Raw genomic sequence first — 18,372 nt, forward strand, 5'->3', positions numbered from 1 at the left:
TAGTATTCTGCAAACGATCTCCATGAATTACTGCCCATACACTGAATAAATAACATCTCATATGGATATACACATTGCTCTTAAAATTTATGTAGATGTTGCCGTGAGGACATAAGATATTCATTCATTTCAAAATATCTATGATGGCTTTCTCTTACATAGTTCTTAATCAATAGATTCCAGGCATGCCTAGTATTACGTGAGATGTCTGTGTCATTTTTTAAAAAAGATGTCCTCATACTTGAAAAGATGGGAAACAGCGGTATGAAAAATGTATGATGCAGGCAAAGGTCTCCTTTGATTGGAATGGCTACCAGTAGACTCTCAGCTTCTCAGAAGCAAGAACTATGTCAATCTCTGAGATCTCAGTGCCTGGCCCAGCATAAATGCTTAGTATATGTGTGTTCAGTGGAATAAATTAACAAAGGACACTGAGAGAAAATTAAAGGGAATTAAAAGCTGCAGATGTAGGAAACAATAAGAATATTATTTTTACTGGGAGCCCTGCTTTCAGGAGATGGGGGGAAAGTTGTTGAGGATAAAGAAAGCGGAACCTTCTGAGAAACACAGGGTGTGATAAAAACAATTCTCTAGGAAGAATAATTAATTAATTACCTGTGTTAATAAAGCTGAACTGTGGTACATTTAAGTTAAAACATTAGCTAATTCCCAGAGCCATTGTTTTGGTTTTTTTTTAAGACTGTATATTTAAGAATTTTATTTATTTATTTTTCTTTTTATTAACATATAATGTATGATTTGTTTCAGGGGTACAGGTCTGTGATTCATCAGTCTTACACAATTCACAGCATCCAGAGCCATTGTTTTCAAGCTTTTGGAGCACATTATAAGACTGACTCGGGCATATCTGCCTTCCTAATTCCATCTACTTAGGCTATGTTAAAATTAGTAACACTTCCCAGGCCTCCTCTGGCAGTGGTAATGCCCAGTGTGCTTACTGGATAGAATATTAGAAATTTACTGCAAATAATCCTCAGGTAATTGAAAGTTTTTCAATTGCAGTTTAAAACTTGGTTAAATTCATTTTTCAAATGTTCGGGAATTCCAGAGTCTCCTGATCTATCTGCCCCAATTCTAGGTTTTTGTACAGAACATCTTCTGAAGTGAAATTATCTTGTTTTTCCAAGAGTTGACATACAACCTGTCTCCATGTCTTCACCTTCCACTTGCAGTCAGTCCATTCTAATCTCGTTTCTACCCCCTTCACTCCAACAAAAACAATAAAATTCTTCCTAAGACCATCCCTCTTACCTCTAAGTCATTAAGTAAACGGACTTTTTTAGGCCCTTCAATAGAATCTAGCCTCTCTGACTAACTCTACTTGAACTGACATTTTCCCCTCTTGGCTTTAATGAGGAAACAAGCGCCCGGTTTGCCCTCTTCCTGCCCGGTCAGTCCTTCACCATCACCGGGGCACCCTGACCCCGACAGCTAGCCATTAAGATGGTAAAATCCCTCAGGCTTCTGTCCAGTCTTTCTTCTCTTCTTACCCTTACTCCCCACTTGGCATGTCCTCTTCGAGGTGTCAAACTATGGAAAGTGATCTCCCCCCCAAAAGACCCAGCCACCTTCTAGGAGGCTCCATTTCAAAGAATGGAACCACCATCCAACCAGGTGCAAGAGCCAGAAATTCTGTAGTCCTTGCCATTTCCCTCTGCTTCTCCTTCTATACCCAATACATCGCCGACACAGGTCAGTGTCTCCTCCTCAAGACAAACACACAAGTAACAAATGCACCCACTCCTCTCTGCTTGTCTGCCATCCCCCCAGCCCCATTGGCCAGTGTTTCCCCAGGAGACCACTGTTAACAGCCCCCTGACTGCTCCACCTGCATTCACAGCAGGCATCCATACTCAGCCAACAGTCTTTTCTAAATGAAGATCTGATCACACCACTTCCTTTCAACGGTGTCCCACTGCTTTTAGGATAAATGAACCCCTTGTCAAAGCCTATAGGACCTGCATGGTTCTGGGCACTCCCTACGCACCTCACACCATAGCCCCTTTCCATCTCTCTGCCCTGCCCGAGCTTCCTTGTCTTCTTAAGGTACTCTGAATTCACCAGCATCCTTCTTTAGCACATGTCTGCATTGTCTGGAAATGCTCTTCCTCTCTTTTACCCATTTAATTGGAATTCAATCCTAAAAAATTCAGTAATCGTTTTTTCAGGATTTTTCATCACTTTTTCCCATTCAGTCCTCCCAGGAAGGGTCAAATCCCCTATTATAAGTACTCATGCCATTAAGTCATTAAAAACTGCCACAGTAGCAGTTTACATTTGTCTAATTATTGGATTGTCTGTCTCTGTGGAAGTTTAATGCAAGTAGGGACTCTATATGGGTTTGCTCACAGTTAAATCCCCGTAGTTGGCTAGCATACTGAGTGGCACATAATAGATGATTTTATACACACACACACACACACACACACACACAGAGTGAATCTTTATAGTTAAAGTCTAAAATGTGTTATTTTAACACCTGGGCACACTTCAACTTCTCAACACTTCTATGTTTTCAGAGCATACAACCTACTCATAAAATATGTCAACAAATCCCAAATCTTGAAATTGCCCAGTTAATGAGTGGAAATCAGGCTTAAAGGAGATATGACTCTAAAATGATATAACTACCTTTTATATTATATACATGCAGTACTTTAGACACAGCAAAGGTTAAATAAATATCTTCTGAATATATGAACTTATATGTATATAATTCAAAGTAATTATGACAAATAATTCTGTCGATTGTAGACAGTTTTTTTCTATAGTCTTGAAGAAAGATTTAGGGCCCAAACTTCAAAATTACAGGGAACTGAACTTCAAATATTTTAAGAGAATGAGCTACTCAAAAATAGAATGAGAAAGGTTACCTTAGGAGGTAATAGTTTTTTGTCACTGAAGATTTTCTAGAAGAGTCTCTACACCATTTGCCAAAGATTTTACAAAAGAACACGTGAGATATTTCTGCAGTGTAACAATTGTTCAGAATAATTCCTTTTGAAGGAACCATGCCTAAAATATCTTGTCTTCCCCAATGCTTAACACAGTAACTTTACACAGGGCAAAGTTCTGTAGATATTTGCTGATCAAATTAGTTTACTGCTTTCAGAGCCTATGGCAATTTATTTGAATATTTTCTCTGGTGGCCCATCTCTACCCTTTAAGGGTAAATTTCATTTGGGGAAAAAGTAAAAAGGCATTAGAAATCAAATTTGATGAACAAGGCAGATAAACTAGGCAATGCATTTCAGCTTATACAAGATTTTAAATGGTGGTGAGATATTGTCTGTTATCACCTACCACTGAATCTGGCACGGGGTAAATGACCACTGAACTGCAGGTTTTCTTATTATTATATGCTAAATCTGAAAGCAAGTGCTCAAAAAGGAATTAAATAAGAATAATATTGTAAGAATGAAAGTGCAGTGATTCTTTTAAAAGAAACAAACTCATTTGGAAATTGTGCGGTGGTACATTCGTTAAAATCAGTCTCACCACTTAACTGTATTACCAAGATTATATCCCGTTTTCCCTGCACTACAGGGTTAAGTACCTATTGTAAAATTTGGCTAAGCATTTTTTCTATGAAGTGTTGAATGCAGAATCCTCAAGATTACAGGCTCATCCTATATGAATATGTTTCTCTTAAATACAGATTTTAAATCCTTTTCCCATACAGGCCTTCTTTGGGGCCTGTCAGTTGGTTGAGCATCACACACTGCACTGCTGTACTGATACTAGCCTCTGACATTTCCTCCAAAAGAGAATAGAGAAGAAAAAATAGAAAATGGGACCTTGTCCTGGAAACTCAGATGACAATGAGCATGCTATAATTAGAGTGCTTTAAAAACGTGAAAATGAAGCAAAACCTTTGCCCAGTGCTATTTCTGGAATAAGTGAATGACTATACATTCTGTGAATAAGAAAAGAAAAACACCTGGGACCTCTGAGCTAGACTGATGTTTGCCGGCAGGGCGGCTAGACGTCTGTGCCGTTGAGGCTTCGCTTTCTTCTGTGGAGACTTCTTCATAATTTTATCCTCTGCAACACACTCCACATCAGAGTCTGTCCCTTCTGGGTTCCTTTTCCAGCCTCTGTGGCTGACAGAAAGCTCAAAGGAGGCAAGAGATTCCTGCTTCAAGTTATCGCCCCAAGGCCTGACTTTCTGAGTTTTTGTATTTTCCTGGAATAACAAAGAACATGTTTTCATTTTTGGGGAGCCAGCTTATTTATAATTAATTATCATTTCCCTCAAAACCTTATGACATTAGGCGATACTTATTACTAAAAAACACTTTAAAAAGCAGCAGTGTGGAAAACAGGCTTTAGCAAATATCTACCACTGTAATAGCTCATTCATGAATTTCGTTCAGCAGAGGAGGCCTGAGCCAAGAAATCTTCTGATTCTGAGGATGCAGAAGACTACAGACAGAACATAGTATGCTTCCTGACTTCCTCGCAACAGAGGTTTACTTGCTTTTGGTTCCTATATGTCAAAAACCTGGTGCATATATGTCAGTAACCTGGCTAAAGGTTGGCTGGGGTATGTCAAGCCTATCATCTGCCCATTAAGAAATAAGAGTAACTAAAATTGCAGAGTTTTCCGTGTGTGTGCACTCACGTTCGTGTGTGATTGGTTTAAGTGAAAAGCCCTAAAGGTCAAAAAATATTCTCTCTAAAATTTAAATTTTAGATAATAACAGACATTGGAGGAATATAATAGGACATATAGGAAACACAAGAAACAATGTAGGAATTATATATACAACATATTTCTAGGCAAATATAAATCTATAGACTGAATCAGTCAATGTCTCTTTCTATATATATGATTACATATATACATATACACATATATAACCAAAGAAAATATGGAAAATACATTAAAATATTTAAAATGGTCATCATTATGTAATGTATGGTGACTAACATACTAAAATTTAAAAAAATAAATAAAATGGTCATTTCCAGAATGTAAAACAATGAGTGATTTAAATTTTATTTATCTCTTACTTTATTTTCTAAGTTTTTCCTAATAAACATGTATCTAATAAGACAAAAAAATAATGGCAGTTAAAAACATGTGTCAGTGCTTCACTCTCTGAACCTCATTAACCATGGTGACATTTGGCCCTTGATAAAGTCTTACCCTTCATATGGGAAACATGACACAAATGGCTAAATCCTACTTTAATTACTCACCTTAGATGCTGAAGTTTGGCAGGAAGTGGTGAATTCAGTGATCCTACTTGTTGGTATAAACTGAGGCTTTTATGGAAAAAAATCATTAGATAAATGTAAGTAAAAATAACTTTCAACTGGAATATTACAATAATCCAATAATCTTCATTTCTTAAAGGAGTTTCAAGGTTGCACACCCTCACTGGTAATTGGTTAAGGGGTCCGTTTAGACACACTGCAACAACGTTCTGATGAGTGGTGAGTGGGTAACATAAAAGAAGGCAATGGTTTGTCAAAGCATTATAGATCAGACGTCTCATGAGCAATTTCAGGGAACTGCTGTATCAAACATGCCTCCAAGCCCCTGTCTGTTTTTTCTGGAGACCCTTTGTTCCCCACTTGCAGGTCCCAGCATCTGGAATGAATCCTGACCTTCAGCAATAGCTCTGTCTAGTTCAGAGCTCGGGCCAGAGCTTCAAGGGACTTTTGAGGGTAGACTGGCCTCAGCGGTATGCCTAATACCTGGATGATGCTTGTGCTCACAGGCACAGCTAGAGAGAGAGGATTTGCTCTCTCTGGAAAAGAAGTACCTTTTAGACTAATATTTTGATGTGATGATGTTCATGTTAAAATGATGAGATGTTAATGAAGTACAGCGAGAGAAGATAAAGAGTAATACAGGCCCTGCACCCCAGACTCAGGTTCATTCCCCTTGGGATGCGAGCCTGGTTAGGGGACTGCTTGGACCTCCTTAATGGTAGTACATCCATTCATATTTACTGTGCCACAAACACCCATGCGGTAACCAGCTCCGTAGCCAGATTCTCTAGGACATAAAATTTATTTTCCTCTTGTAAGTACCCTACCCCAAAAACTGGAAGTCCCAACTGATTAAGGGTTGGTTCTGCTCTCTGCTGAGAACTTTTCCAATGTGGATGGCCTGCATAGATTTTGAGATGGTGCCTTTTCCTCTGTTCTGAGACCCAAATGCCTCTTGGAACGTCCTATAAAATGCAGGTATCTTTCAAGACAATCTTTTCAAAACAATTATTTCGCTGCTATAGCTGCACCCGCCTTCAACCAGTATTTCCTAATGCATTCCCTCTCCTGACTAGTGACGTCACCAAACACCTAGACACCAAAGCTACGTTAGCTTTAGTCCAAGATCACCCTCAACCCTCTCCACCTAATCAGTGATGAACGTGTGGATTTCTCCACTTAAATCTCCTTTAAATTCAAAATTTTCCCTAGCCTCATGTCACCATATTGTTTTAAGGTTTTTATCATCTCTTGATTGAACTATTTTCTATAATCTTGTTTTTCTTGCTTTCTTCCCTTCCCCCTGAACCCCCAAAGGAAAATTTCTTTATCTTCTATAACCCCATAGCATTGTTCCTTTTTAGATGTTTATGCAGATAATATATTCACATGGAATACACATTTTTTTTTTAAGATTTTATTTATTCGACAGAGAGAGTGAGAGAGTACAAGCAGGGCGGAGTAGTAGAGGGAGAGAGAGAGAGAGAAGCAGGCCTCCTGCTGAGCAGGGAGCCCGACACGGGGCTCGATTCCAGGACCCTGAGATCATGACCTGATCCAAAGGCAGACACTTAACCATCTGAGCCACCCAGGTGCCCAGGAAAACACATTTTTAAAAGTATATTTTTAAAAGGCTCCTTACTACTCCATTCTTCATTTGCCCAGTTCACATTCCACTGCTATTATTTTTCTGTTTATCTTTCCAGAGATACTATTTTAATCTCATACAGAAGCATATATAAGTAAGTTTTTCCCACCTTTTCTGAGGTAGGGAAAAATGGTAGTATATTACACATGCAGTCTGCATCTTGCTTTTACACTAAGGATACATCCTAGAGATCTTTATTAGTACTTAAAAAACTTCTTCATTTCCTTTTACAGATGCATGATATTCTAATGTATTGTTGTACAAAAATTTATTTAACCAGACCCCCTGATAAACATTTAGGTCTTCTCAATACTTTACTCTAAAGTATTTTGTAATGACATGTAAAATAGGTAATTTTGTAAATAAGTAATTTTGTATTTGTGTATGTCTATATAATCAATTTCTAAAAGTGCAATTTCTGGATCAAAAGGTATATGCCTTTGTAATTTGGATAGACACTGTCACATTGTCTCCATCAGGCTTTTTGGTGGTTCAGCATATAGTCATCCTTGTGAATATTTCAAGAGCAGTGATAAAAAAGACATTCTCTATTTTGAGAGTAAAGAGTATATATCAATTATATATACATTATTATTATATATTATTGGCTGTTTAGATATTCCTAGGTTGAGGGCCAATTAAAGTTTCCTATTACCAGCATGACTGACTCTTTTTCCATGTATCATTTGTAGGTTTTTGCTTTATGGAACTCAACGTTAGCTGATATGAGAGATTCATAATGGATACATCTTTATTATAAACTGAAGGCTTTAGCCTAATTTAATGCCCTTCCTTGCACATTTAATGTTTTTTCCCTTGAATTCCAAATTAATGTTAGGCTGGACCCCATTTGATTTTTGTACATTTGTTTGAAATCACATGTTCAATCTTTCTGAAATGCCATTTTAGATGGGTGTCTTCTAAACAGCACAGGATCAAGGTTTGCCTTGTGATGCAACCTCAAGTTCCTTGTTCTTTATTAAGGTAAGGTTTAGGCCATTTGCATTTATTGATACCATATATGTGGTTGGTATTAGCTGTCATATTACTTATTTTGTTTTTATAATTTCTCTTAAGTTTTTAATGATACAGTCCATTTTCTTTTCTTTTGTGTGAGTACCTCTTCTGATACTATAGAGAGTTTTCCTTTTCCCCCAAGGGGCTACCATTACAATGATAATTTTATAAAACCCTTATTAGTTCTTTCCATCTTCAGACAGTATCTATAAGTTTCCTACTCTGGATGATAAAATTTTTCTGTACCTTCTTTTCTTCCACTGTCCGATATTTACTGGTATTGTCTTTCTCCATATTTACATCAGTACCAAAAAGTATGCTTAAATTGCTTCAGTGATACCTCTTGATCTCTTTATAGATGAGGCAAACACATTACCTTTCACCTTCTCTCATCCATGACTTCTTTTTTTGTTAGTTGAATTATTTCTACGTTGCCAGGGAATTTACATTCAGTTTGGTACCTAAGGTTACATATGGTTTAGACTATAGTTTAACTACAGTTATAGCCTATAGTCTATAGTTAAATATAGTCAATGCCTATTTCCAGTTTTTTTGCTGTAGAATTTTCAGGTATCTCTTGGCTGGCTGAAGTTTGATCTTGTTTTCCTCTAAAAGGGATTTCTGGGTTTTTTTCCTCTTTTCAAAACTATTTGTTTGTAGGCTTTTTATTTGAGGGGTGTTGTGATGAATATAAAATTTTGGGTTTATACCTCCTTTCCTTGAAGGTCTTATAGTTCTTACTTTACTATCACCTGAGCAAAGTTTTCTGTAGAAAATTTGAAGCCAATCTGATTTTTTTGTCTCTATAAGTGATTTGATCTTTATGCCTACTCATCAAACATTTTACCTTTTTCTGTACACTTGAGTAACTTTTCTAGTGTATGTCTTATGGTTGACTATTCTTGGGATAGTCTACGCTAAACATGCAGTGTACCGTTTCAAATATGTAGCTTCAAGATTTTTTGTTTTTAATTCAAAGTTTTCCTGATTTATACCTTTATTTTTTTAATTATTTTATTATGTTATGTTAGTCACCATACATCATTAGTTTTTAATGTAGTGATCCACGCTTCATTGTTTTCGTATAACACCCACTGCTCCATGCAGTATGTGCCCTCCTTAATACCCATCACCAGGCTAACCCATCCCCCCACCCCCTCCCCTCTAGAACCCTCAGTTTGTTTCTCAGAGTCCATAGTCTCTCATGGTTCATCTCCTCCTCCAATTCCCCCCCTTCATTTTTCCCTTCCTTCTCCTAATGTCCTCCATGCTGTTCCTTATGTTCCACAAATAAGTGAAACCGTATGATAATTGACTTTCTCTGTTTGACTTATTTCACTTAGCATCATCTCCTCCAGTCCCATCCATGTTGATGTAAACGTTGGGTATTCATCCTTTCTGATGGCTGAGTAATATTCCATTGTATATATGGACCACATATCTTTAAAAATGCATTCTTCCCTTACTTTTTCTTTCAATATTCCAATTATGCAAATACTGAATCTCCTTTTCCTACTTCTATTATCATTTTCTTTTGTAATTATAAGAAGTCCTTCCTAATTTCTATTCATTTTACTTGCTTTTTATCCTCTATAGCAGGAGATAGATAGCAAATTTTTTTCTGTGAAGAGCTAGACAGCAAATATTTTAGACTTTGTAGACCACATAGAGTCTCTGTTACATATTCTTCTTTTTTCAATCATCCAACAATGTAAAAATCATTTTTAGCTTAAGGGCCATACATGAATAGGTAGTGGGCTAGATTTGGTCAATGGGTAATAGCTGACTCCTGCTCTGTATCCCCATTGGGTTTATCAGAGTGATAATCTGCCTTTGTATTCTTTCCAGTTGTGTGATTTATTTTTTCTATTTCTTCTTGAGTTCTACCAAATCATGTTTCATTTTCATTGTCTCAATATCTCTTCCTAAGTTCTTATATTTCTTCTTTGAGGTCTTCCTTCATAAAAATAACTTTTTTTTACTAAGTAAAAACTTGTTTCCAAATGTGTATGTAAAACTTCCTTCTGATCTGTCAACATTTCTTTTTTTACATTTCCAGCTGTACTGAGATAAAACTGACATACAGTTCATTGCACATAACTCAAGTGTACAGTTTGATACGATCTGACATATGTATAAAGTCATCATAATAATCAAGATAATGAACATATTGATCATCCCCAAAAGTTTCCTTGTGCTCCTTTGCAATCCCTCTCTACACTCCTTCCTACTCCCTGATCTTTCTCTCAATATAGAATTTTCTAGAATTTCTAGAATTTTCTAGAATTTCATTTTCTAGAATTTTCTATTAAGTGGAATCAGATAGTATGAAATTCTTTTCTGGTTTCTTTCACTAGGAAGAATTATTCTGAAATTAAACCATATTGCTATGTCAATCAACAGTTCATTCCTTTCTATTGATGGGTAGTATTCCACTGATTGGCCAGACCATAATTTGTCCTTTCACTTATTAATAGTCACTTAGGTGGCTTTCAGTTTTTGGCTATTACAAACAAAACTAATATGAGCATACAAGTTTTTGTGTAGACATATGCTTATTATGTTCATATGTGTATTTGCTTGGTGAAGTATCTGTTCAAATAATTGCCTATTTTTAATTATGTTGTCTTCTTACTGAGTTTTTAAAATTCTTTACATATTCTAGATACATGTCTAGTGTCAGATATTGTTTTTATAAATATTTTCTCCCAGTCAGTGGCTTGCCTTTTCAATTTCTTAATTGTGTACTTTGAAAAGCAAAAGTTTTTTTTTTATTATGTTATGTCAATCACCATACATTACATCATTAGTTTTTGATGTAGTGTTCCACGATTCATTGTTTGCATATAACACCCAGTGCTCCACGCAGAACATGCCCTCCTTAATACCTCCTTAATCACTAGGCTAACCCATCTCCTCACCCCTCTCCCCTCTAGAACCTTCAGTTTGTTTCTCAGAGTCCATCGACTCTCATGGTTCATCTCCCCCTCCAATTCCCCCCCTTCATTTTTCACCTCCGGCTATCTTCTTTTTTTTTTTAAACATATAATGTATTATTTGTTTCGGAGGTACAGGTCTGTGATTCAACAGTCTTACACAATTCACAGCGCTCACCATAGCACATACCCTCCCCAATGTCTATCACCCAGCCACCCCATCCCTCCCACCCCCCACCACTCCAGCAACCCTGTTTGTTTCCTGAGAAAGTTTTTTAATTTTAAAGAAATCCAATTTTTCAAAACTTTTTTTAGAGCTGGTGCTTTTTGTATCATATTTAAGAAATCTTTGCCAAACCCTAGGTCACTGAAATGTCTCCCTATATTTTATTCCAGAAGGTTTATAATTTTAGCTTTTACATTTAAGCTATAGTCCATTTCAAGATAATTTCAGTACTGAGGTAAGAGTCAAGGTTCATTATTTTGGGGGATATATGGCTATCCAAGTGTTTTGGTAACATTTGTTGAAAGGTTATTTTTCCTCCCATTGAAATGTATTGGTCTCTTTACTGAAAAACAACTGAATATATATGTGTGAGTCTATTTCTGGACTCTCTATTCCACTGCTCTCTAGGTCTCTTTTTACACCAATATCACACTGTCTTGATTACTGTAGGTTTATAATAAGTCTTGACATTAGGTAGTGTCGGTCTACCAACTGTTCTATTTCAATGTTATTTTGACTACTGTTGGCACTCTATATGAATTTTAGAATGTTGGCAATTTCTACAAAAAAAATCTTGCTTGAATTTTGACTTGAGGTTGGGTTAAGTCTGTAGTCCAGTTGGGGAGAATGACATCTTAATAATATTGAATCTTCAAGCCCATGAACATAGGTTATCTCTCTGCTTACTTATTTCATGTAATTTTTTCAGCAATGTTTTATAGTTTCTAGTCTACAGGTCTTGCATATCTTTTTGTTAAATTTGTCCCTAGGTATTTCACATATTCTTTATTTTTTGACTGTATTTCCTATAGTATTTCACACCTTTTAATGCTATTGTAAATAGTATTTTTTATTTTAGTTTTTAATTGTTTGCTGCAAGTATGTAGAAACAGTTGATTTATACATACTGATTTTGTACTCTTGCACCTTTGCTAAGCTTATTTCACCAGTTTTAGTCACTTTTTTATAGATTCCATCTGATTTCCTACCTGGACTGTCACAACTAAAAAGAAAAAGTTTACCTCTTCATTTGCAATCTGAATGTCCTTTATTTCTTTTTCGTTCTTTCTTGCACTTGTCTAGAACTTCCCGTACAATGGTGAATTGAAGTGGTGAGAACAAACCTCCTTGCTTAATTCCCAATCTTAGGAGAAGAGAATTTAGTCTCTCACTGTAAGTACAATTCTAGCTGTAAGTTTTTTATAGATTGCCCTTTATCACACTGAAACACTGTTCTTCTGCTCCTGACTGGATGTGAGTTTTTATCAGAAATGGATGTGGTTGCTTCTTGTCATGTCATTTGTATTTTACTGGATTTTTTCTCTCTTTTCTTATGGAATCTTATTTTTATGTTATATATTTATATGGTACCTTGTTCATATTTCACTGGAATCTTTTTTTTTCTTTTTGTAGGATGCCTTTTTTAGCTGCTATGCTAGTTCATTTCTTAAACATATAAGAGTTAGGTTTTCCAGGACTAGCTCTTTGTCAGTTTTCTATCAGAAGGGAGGATAGGATTCTAGGCAAGATTTTTTTTTCCCCCACAAGCCAAAATTTCTTCTCATCTCTCTTTACACATACACACACACACACACAACCTCTGCAAATATGACTTTTTGAGTACTTTCATGTGCATTCCACATCACTTCTGTGAACCAGAGTAAGTCCAGTAGGGCTCCTGTTGCCTCCTAGCTAGAGCAGACAGTGGTGATCACTTCTCCATCTCCAGAAGTTCCCTTCTTCACTAAGTGTGTTTGTATTAATTCTTTAGATGTGCTATTGCTGGGCTGTTTCTTGCATTTCTCTCCCCTGCCTCCTGTGGAGTTCTTGCATTATATCTTGACAGCTTTGAGCGGCCCTGAGCAGTATTTTAGTATATGTCTCTTGGTAGGATTGAAATTTGAGTTTACATTTTTGTTGTCTGTTTTGCTTGTTGTCCTTAGAAGACTTTCAGAAAAAGAATGGGAAAATGCTAAGTCTGTATAGCCACATTTATACTAGAAGTCTCCTATTAGAACACTTTTACCTCTCTTTATTATGGTATGTATCACACTGAGAGTTATATATTAACATGTGTGTCTCTCTCAAATAGACCTTAAACTTCCAAACTCATTTTTTATCTGCGGTACCTAACACAGTGTTTAGCACTTTATAGGTACTCAGTAAGATGTTAATGATTGAAAGGATATATAGATGTCCCCAGAGCTTATGGCTCATCTATTCCCCACAACTGAAACACTGCCACAAGTATACTCTGCATACGTAATGTGACTACTTCTCCACTCCTGTTGGATTATTATCACATCTTTGAGATGCTTTGTATTAAATGCCAGTATATACTCTCCTCCAATGCTTGCATCACCCTGGGACGAGCTTTGTTCCTGACACAGCAAAATGGATTGAGCCTGGCCTAGTAACAATATATGATACAGTTCAATTATGTGGGTTTGCATCATTTTGGGTACCGGCTTAAAGATAAAGACTTTTGCTACTTAGTTTTAGTGTAATGACTTTTGACCTGTACTAATCACCCCACTAAACTAGAATTGTGGGTAAATAAAAGATTTATAAAGTCCATAAACTTTCCTCTTCTGAATTAATTTCAGAGTGGTGTTTCTACCGAACTTCACACAGTATAGAAAAACAGCAAAAATTAAAGTGACTCAACTACATTTTGAGCAGAAAAAAAACATCAGTAATGACAGTCAAAGAAAACATTTTAAGGCAAGACAGAAGCCAATACCAGACACTGAGACGGCCTTCAGACATCAGGAATAATGCCTCCAGATGAAGGCAAAATTCACTCATAATGAGAAGAACACCAGCAGTAGCTGGGAGAGGAGGCCTGCAATGATAGCCGTACTGAATACATTTCCCCATATGGTTCCATAACCCAGAAAGGTTCACTACAGTCAATGAATAATTTCACTATATCTACAGTAAAGGTACACCCTATCCTTAATCATATTGGACCCGATTCTTTGACCTCTCTGAGTCCTGTTCATCTTTCCCATTAATTTCATCACATGCTTTCCTTCACCTTGTAACTCCAGGGATTGCCCAAGGTAAGTGAACTGACACCAGTCTTCCCGTCTCTTAAACCCTCTCTGGCTCTGCAGTCCTTTTACTTCCTTATAACTTACATTTCTTCTAATTCTCTCAGGATTATCAATGCTCTTCATAGCTATTGAAACTTTTATTCTCCCTCAGTTCTTGTCTCTTCTTTCACTTTATCACACCCCCTCTTGGCTTCCCTTGCATTCCCCATTCTGCCTGAGAACGACAGTTCATCACTTCAGCTGTGCTCTGCCACACCCAACATGACAAACCCCAGCCTTAAACCAATCAGATCATCGATCATTTTCCCTGTCCGCCCAGAAATTTCAGGCTGCTAAAACTTGCATAACTGTTGAACCCACACCATGAAAAATGCATTGGTCTCATCCTCTCTGGATTTATTCTTTTACTTATCGTTAGTTAGCTTCTGTGCCCCTGACAAAGGTTTTTCCAAATCTTCATTATGCCCTGTACACAAAGCTTGCCTCTCACCATCGGTCGATGGCCCTGATTCTTCTTTAGAAGAAACAAAACTAGATTAGTAGGTTTGTATGACTCCCACCGGTGACACCCCCCCCCCACCGTTTACCTTCTCTCCCACAGCCCCAGAGGGAAAAAATGCCCCTCCTCTTACCCTGAGTTAAACTCTCTAACTGGGTCCCACTAATCCTTCCTTCCTGTCTTTGCTGGAATCTTTCTGTACCAGTCAGGACTCATCTCTGCTGTGAAGTCTCCCCGATTTCACTGGCTCCCTTCTCCTAGTCCAGAAACACTGTCAAACCTCTCCCAACCACAAATTTACCTCAACCCTACCACCTAACACTCTAGTTACAAACTTACCTTTCTTTCTCCACTCCTTCAGTACAATTTAAAAGTAGCTTATTACTCATGGCTCCCACTTTACTTTTCATTGACCCCTCAACCCACCTAGCTTCCTCTAGGAAACTTATCTTGCTGATCTGAGCAATGGCCTTTAAGTTATAAAAACCAGTGGGATCAAGACAATGAGAAGGTAAGGCACAGACTAGAAAAAAAATATTTGCAAAAGAAACATCTGATAAAGGATGTTTATCCAAAATATACAAAATAAAAAAACCTCTTAATAGGTTTTCAATAAGAAAACAATCAAACTGATTTAAAAATAAGCCAAAGATCTTTTTTTTTTTAAGATTTTATTTATTTATTTGAGAGAGAGAGAATGAGAGACAGAGAGCATGAGAGGGAAGAGGGTCAGAGGGAGAAGCAGACTCCCCGCTGAGCAGGGAGCCCGATGTGGGACTCGATCCCGGGACTCCAGGATCATGACCTGAGCCGAAGGCAGTCGCTTAACCAACTGAGCCACCCAGGCGCCCATAAAATAAGCCAAAGATCTTAACAGACACATCACCAAAGAAGATACACAGCTGGAAAATAAGTATACTAAAATATGCTCCACATCATAGGTCATCAGGGAAATGTAAGTTAAAACAATAATAAGACATAATAAATAAATAGCAATAATAAGATACCACTACATATCTGTTAAAATGGCCAAAATCCAAAATATTGACAACACCAAACGCTGGTAAAGATGTGGGGCAACAGGAACAATCATTCGCTGCTGGCAGGAAAGCAAATGGTACAGCCACTCTAGAAGATAGGTTGGCAGTTTCTCAGAAAGCTAAACATACTCTTACCATTTGAACAAGCAACAGCACTTCTTGGTATTTACCCAAAAGAGGTGAAGATATAGGCCCACACAAAATTCTGCACATGAATGTTTATAGCAGCTTTATCTATAACTGCCCAAACTTGGAAGTAACCAGGATCTACTTTGGTAGGTGAATGGATAAACTGGTATATCCAGACAATGAAATATTATTCAGTGATAGGAAGAAATGAGCTCTAAAGCCATGAAAAGATATGAGGAACCTTAATGCATATTACTAAGTGAAAGAAGCCAATCTGAACAGTCTAAATGCTGTATGACTCCAACTATATAACGTTCTAGAAGAGGCAAAACTATGGAGACAGTAAAAAGATCACAGGTTGCCAGGAGTTGAATGGAAAAAGATGAACGGAGCACAGAGGAAGTATTTTTACGGCAATAAATATATTCTGCATGATATTATAATGACAGATATATGTCATCGTACATCTGTTCACACCCATAAATTGTACACCAACCGTGACCCTAAGGGTCTACAGTCTTTGGGTAATTATGATGTCTCAAAGTAGGTTCATCAGCTATAACAAATGTACCACTCTGGTGAGGGATGCGAATAACAAGGGAGGCTATGCATGTGTGGGGCAGAGAATATGTGAGAAATCTCTGTATCTTCCTCTCAATTTTGTTGTGAACCTAAAATTGCTCTAAAAGAAATAATAAAGTCTTAAAACAAAATGGACTTAGTGCAATGCCCAGATCCTAATAGACACAATGGTAATATTTGCACACTTGATTTAATAATCCAGCAGAATTAAATCAATCAGATTACTGATCATTTTCCCTGTCTGCTCAGAAATTTCAGGCTGAGCTGGGGAAAGGGGAGAGACCAAAACCAAAACACTATAAAGCAAGATTAGAAAGAAAGTTTTCTGAAGCACTGAGACAAAAAATAGGGTATTTCAGTTTTACCTATTGAAATACCTTCTGTGGAAACAGGGATGACATATAATTAGTGAACTAAAATAAATTGGCCCATGTTAAGTGTACTAAATGAAGTTGACCTTAATGAAAAACGTTACCAGTTTCTCCAAAAGTGTTCCCTTCTTAATTAGAGACAGATATTTCTACTGACAGATGCATTTCTACTAATGGATGAAGATTAGTCATGGAGCTGGCCTATACTTTTTTTAATAGTTTTTTTTTAAATCATGTATATGCTTTTTTTATTTGAAAAACACATTTTTACATCTTTAATTGCATATTCTGTAAAACAGAAATCTATGTAACTGTTGATATGCTTCGAATCCAGTCTCATTTAATTAAAGAGTAGTTTCCTAACAACAGCATGTTTTTTATCATCACCATCATCTTCAGACTTCAAAGAATCATCATCACCCTAGAAAGCTTGCTAATACCAGCATTCATTTTTCTAGGACACTTATAAACTCTCCCAGAAAGACTCTTAAATTTCTTTACATGATTGGGAAGTCCTGAAAATCACAGACTGAATCAGCAAAAGCTGCATCAGATGAAGTATCTCCAGCAGCAGAAGAGCTGAGTGATCCCCAAGCTGGGAGGATTTGTGGTACATAAGAATCATCTGAGGAGTGAAGTAGAAATGCCAAGATGCCCAGGCTTCAGTCCCCAAGACTCTTGTTCAGGCAGTCCTGCAGATCCCTGGTAATCTGTGTTTTTACAAACCTGTGACATTCTCATTTAGATGACCCAGTCATCATAGAGTCACTGCCCTGGAAGGCAGGGGGTTCTCCCCTCTAATTGTATCTGTGCTTTGTGATACTAGAGAGAAAATACTTCTAGGCATGTATACCATTAGGGCTTTCTGAGCAAATTTTACTAAAACTTGAGACCTAGAATAGAAGAACCAACCTTGGAAATTGATTTATGACTAATTAGTAGTGAGAGAGCATCTGAAGACATTACCTCCAGAGAGATTTACCTCCTTGGAGGTATATGTTTACATTTTAAGGGAAGAATGGAATTTGAGACCATGAGGACATTGCCTGGTTTATAAAGCTGGAGAAGCTAGTCTTATCTTCCCCTAGAAAGATATATTTATATTCTAAAGGGTAAGAGTAAGAATGCAGGATGCCTCCCAAAGAGCAAAAGGTTATGTGCGTATGGAGGGGAATAGGAAGGTGGCTGTCCTTCTCCTAGATAAACATCCAGATTCTTTTCTTTTCTTTTCTTTTTTTCCTTTTTCTCAGAGTTCTTTACCAGTAGTACAAACTCTGGTATATATAGGACAACATCTAATCTGACTCATCTCATCCATTGCCTCAGGGATACAAATCAGGACAAATGCGAATCAGCACAATTATTTGCTATAATTAAATAATAATTTCCTTTGCTCCAGAAACCTCATGTTTATATTCAGAATAAAATGAACAAATACAGATATTTAAAACTTAATGGCTTATAACAAACATGGGCAATATTCACAGGTTTTAAAATTTCTATGGGTCTTTGTAAACATCTAGTTTAATCCCTTTCTTTTTATTATTTATTTGAGAGAGAGAGAGAGAGAGAGAGAGAGAGAGAGCAAGTGTGGAGGGTGGAGGGAAGAAGAGAGAGAATC

The 18,372-nt window shown here is 37.0% G+C and overlaps 1 protein-coding gene across 1 annotated transcript in view; it reads right to left on the minus strand.

The window, feature by feature from the left end:
* The window catches only part of MORC1 (MORC family CW-type zinc finger 1), a 176,459-nt gene that overhangs the window by 48,880 nt on the left and 109,207 nt on the right, over window positions 1-18,372 (minus strand). The window contains exons 18-19 of the mRNA XM_088022888.1: window positions 5,227-5,292; window positions 3,962-4,207 (exon numbers count right to left, since the gene is read on the minus strand). Of these exons, the coding sequence (XP_087879014.1) occupies window positions 3,962-4,207; window positions 5,227-5,292 (312 nt within the window). The remainder of the gene's footprint in view (window positions 1-3,961; window positions 4,208-5,226; window positions 5,293-18,372) is intronic.

Source organism: Eumetopias jubatus, unplaced genomic scaffold (genome assembly GCF_037043125.1).
Source record: "Eumetopias jubatus isolate StellerSeaLion01/CBP00866 unplaced genomic scaffold, mEumJub1_p1.0 scaffold_1, whole genome shotgun sequence".
In the NCBI taxonomy this organism is placed as follows: domain Eukaryota; kingdom Metazoa; phylum Chordata; class Mammalia; order Carnivora; family Otariidae; genus Eumetopias; species Eumetopias jubatus.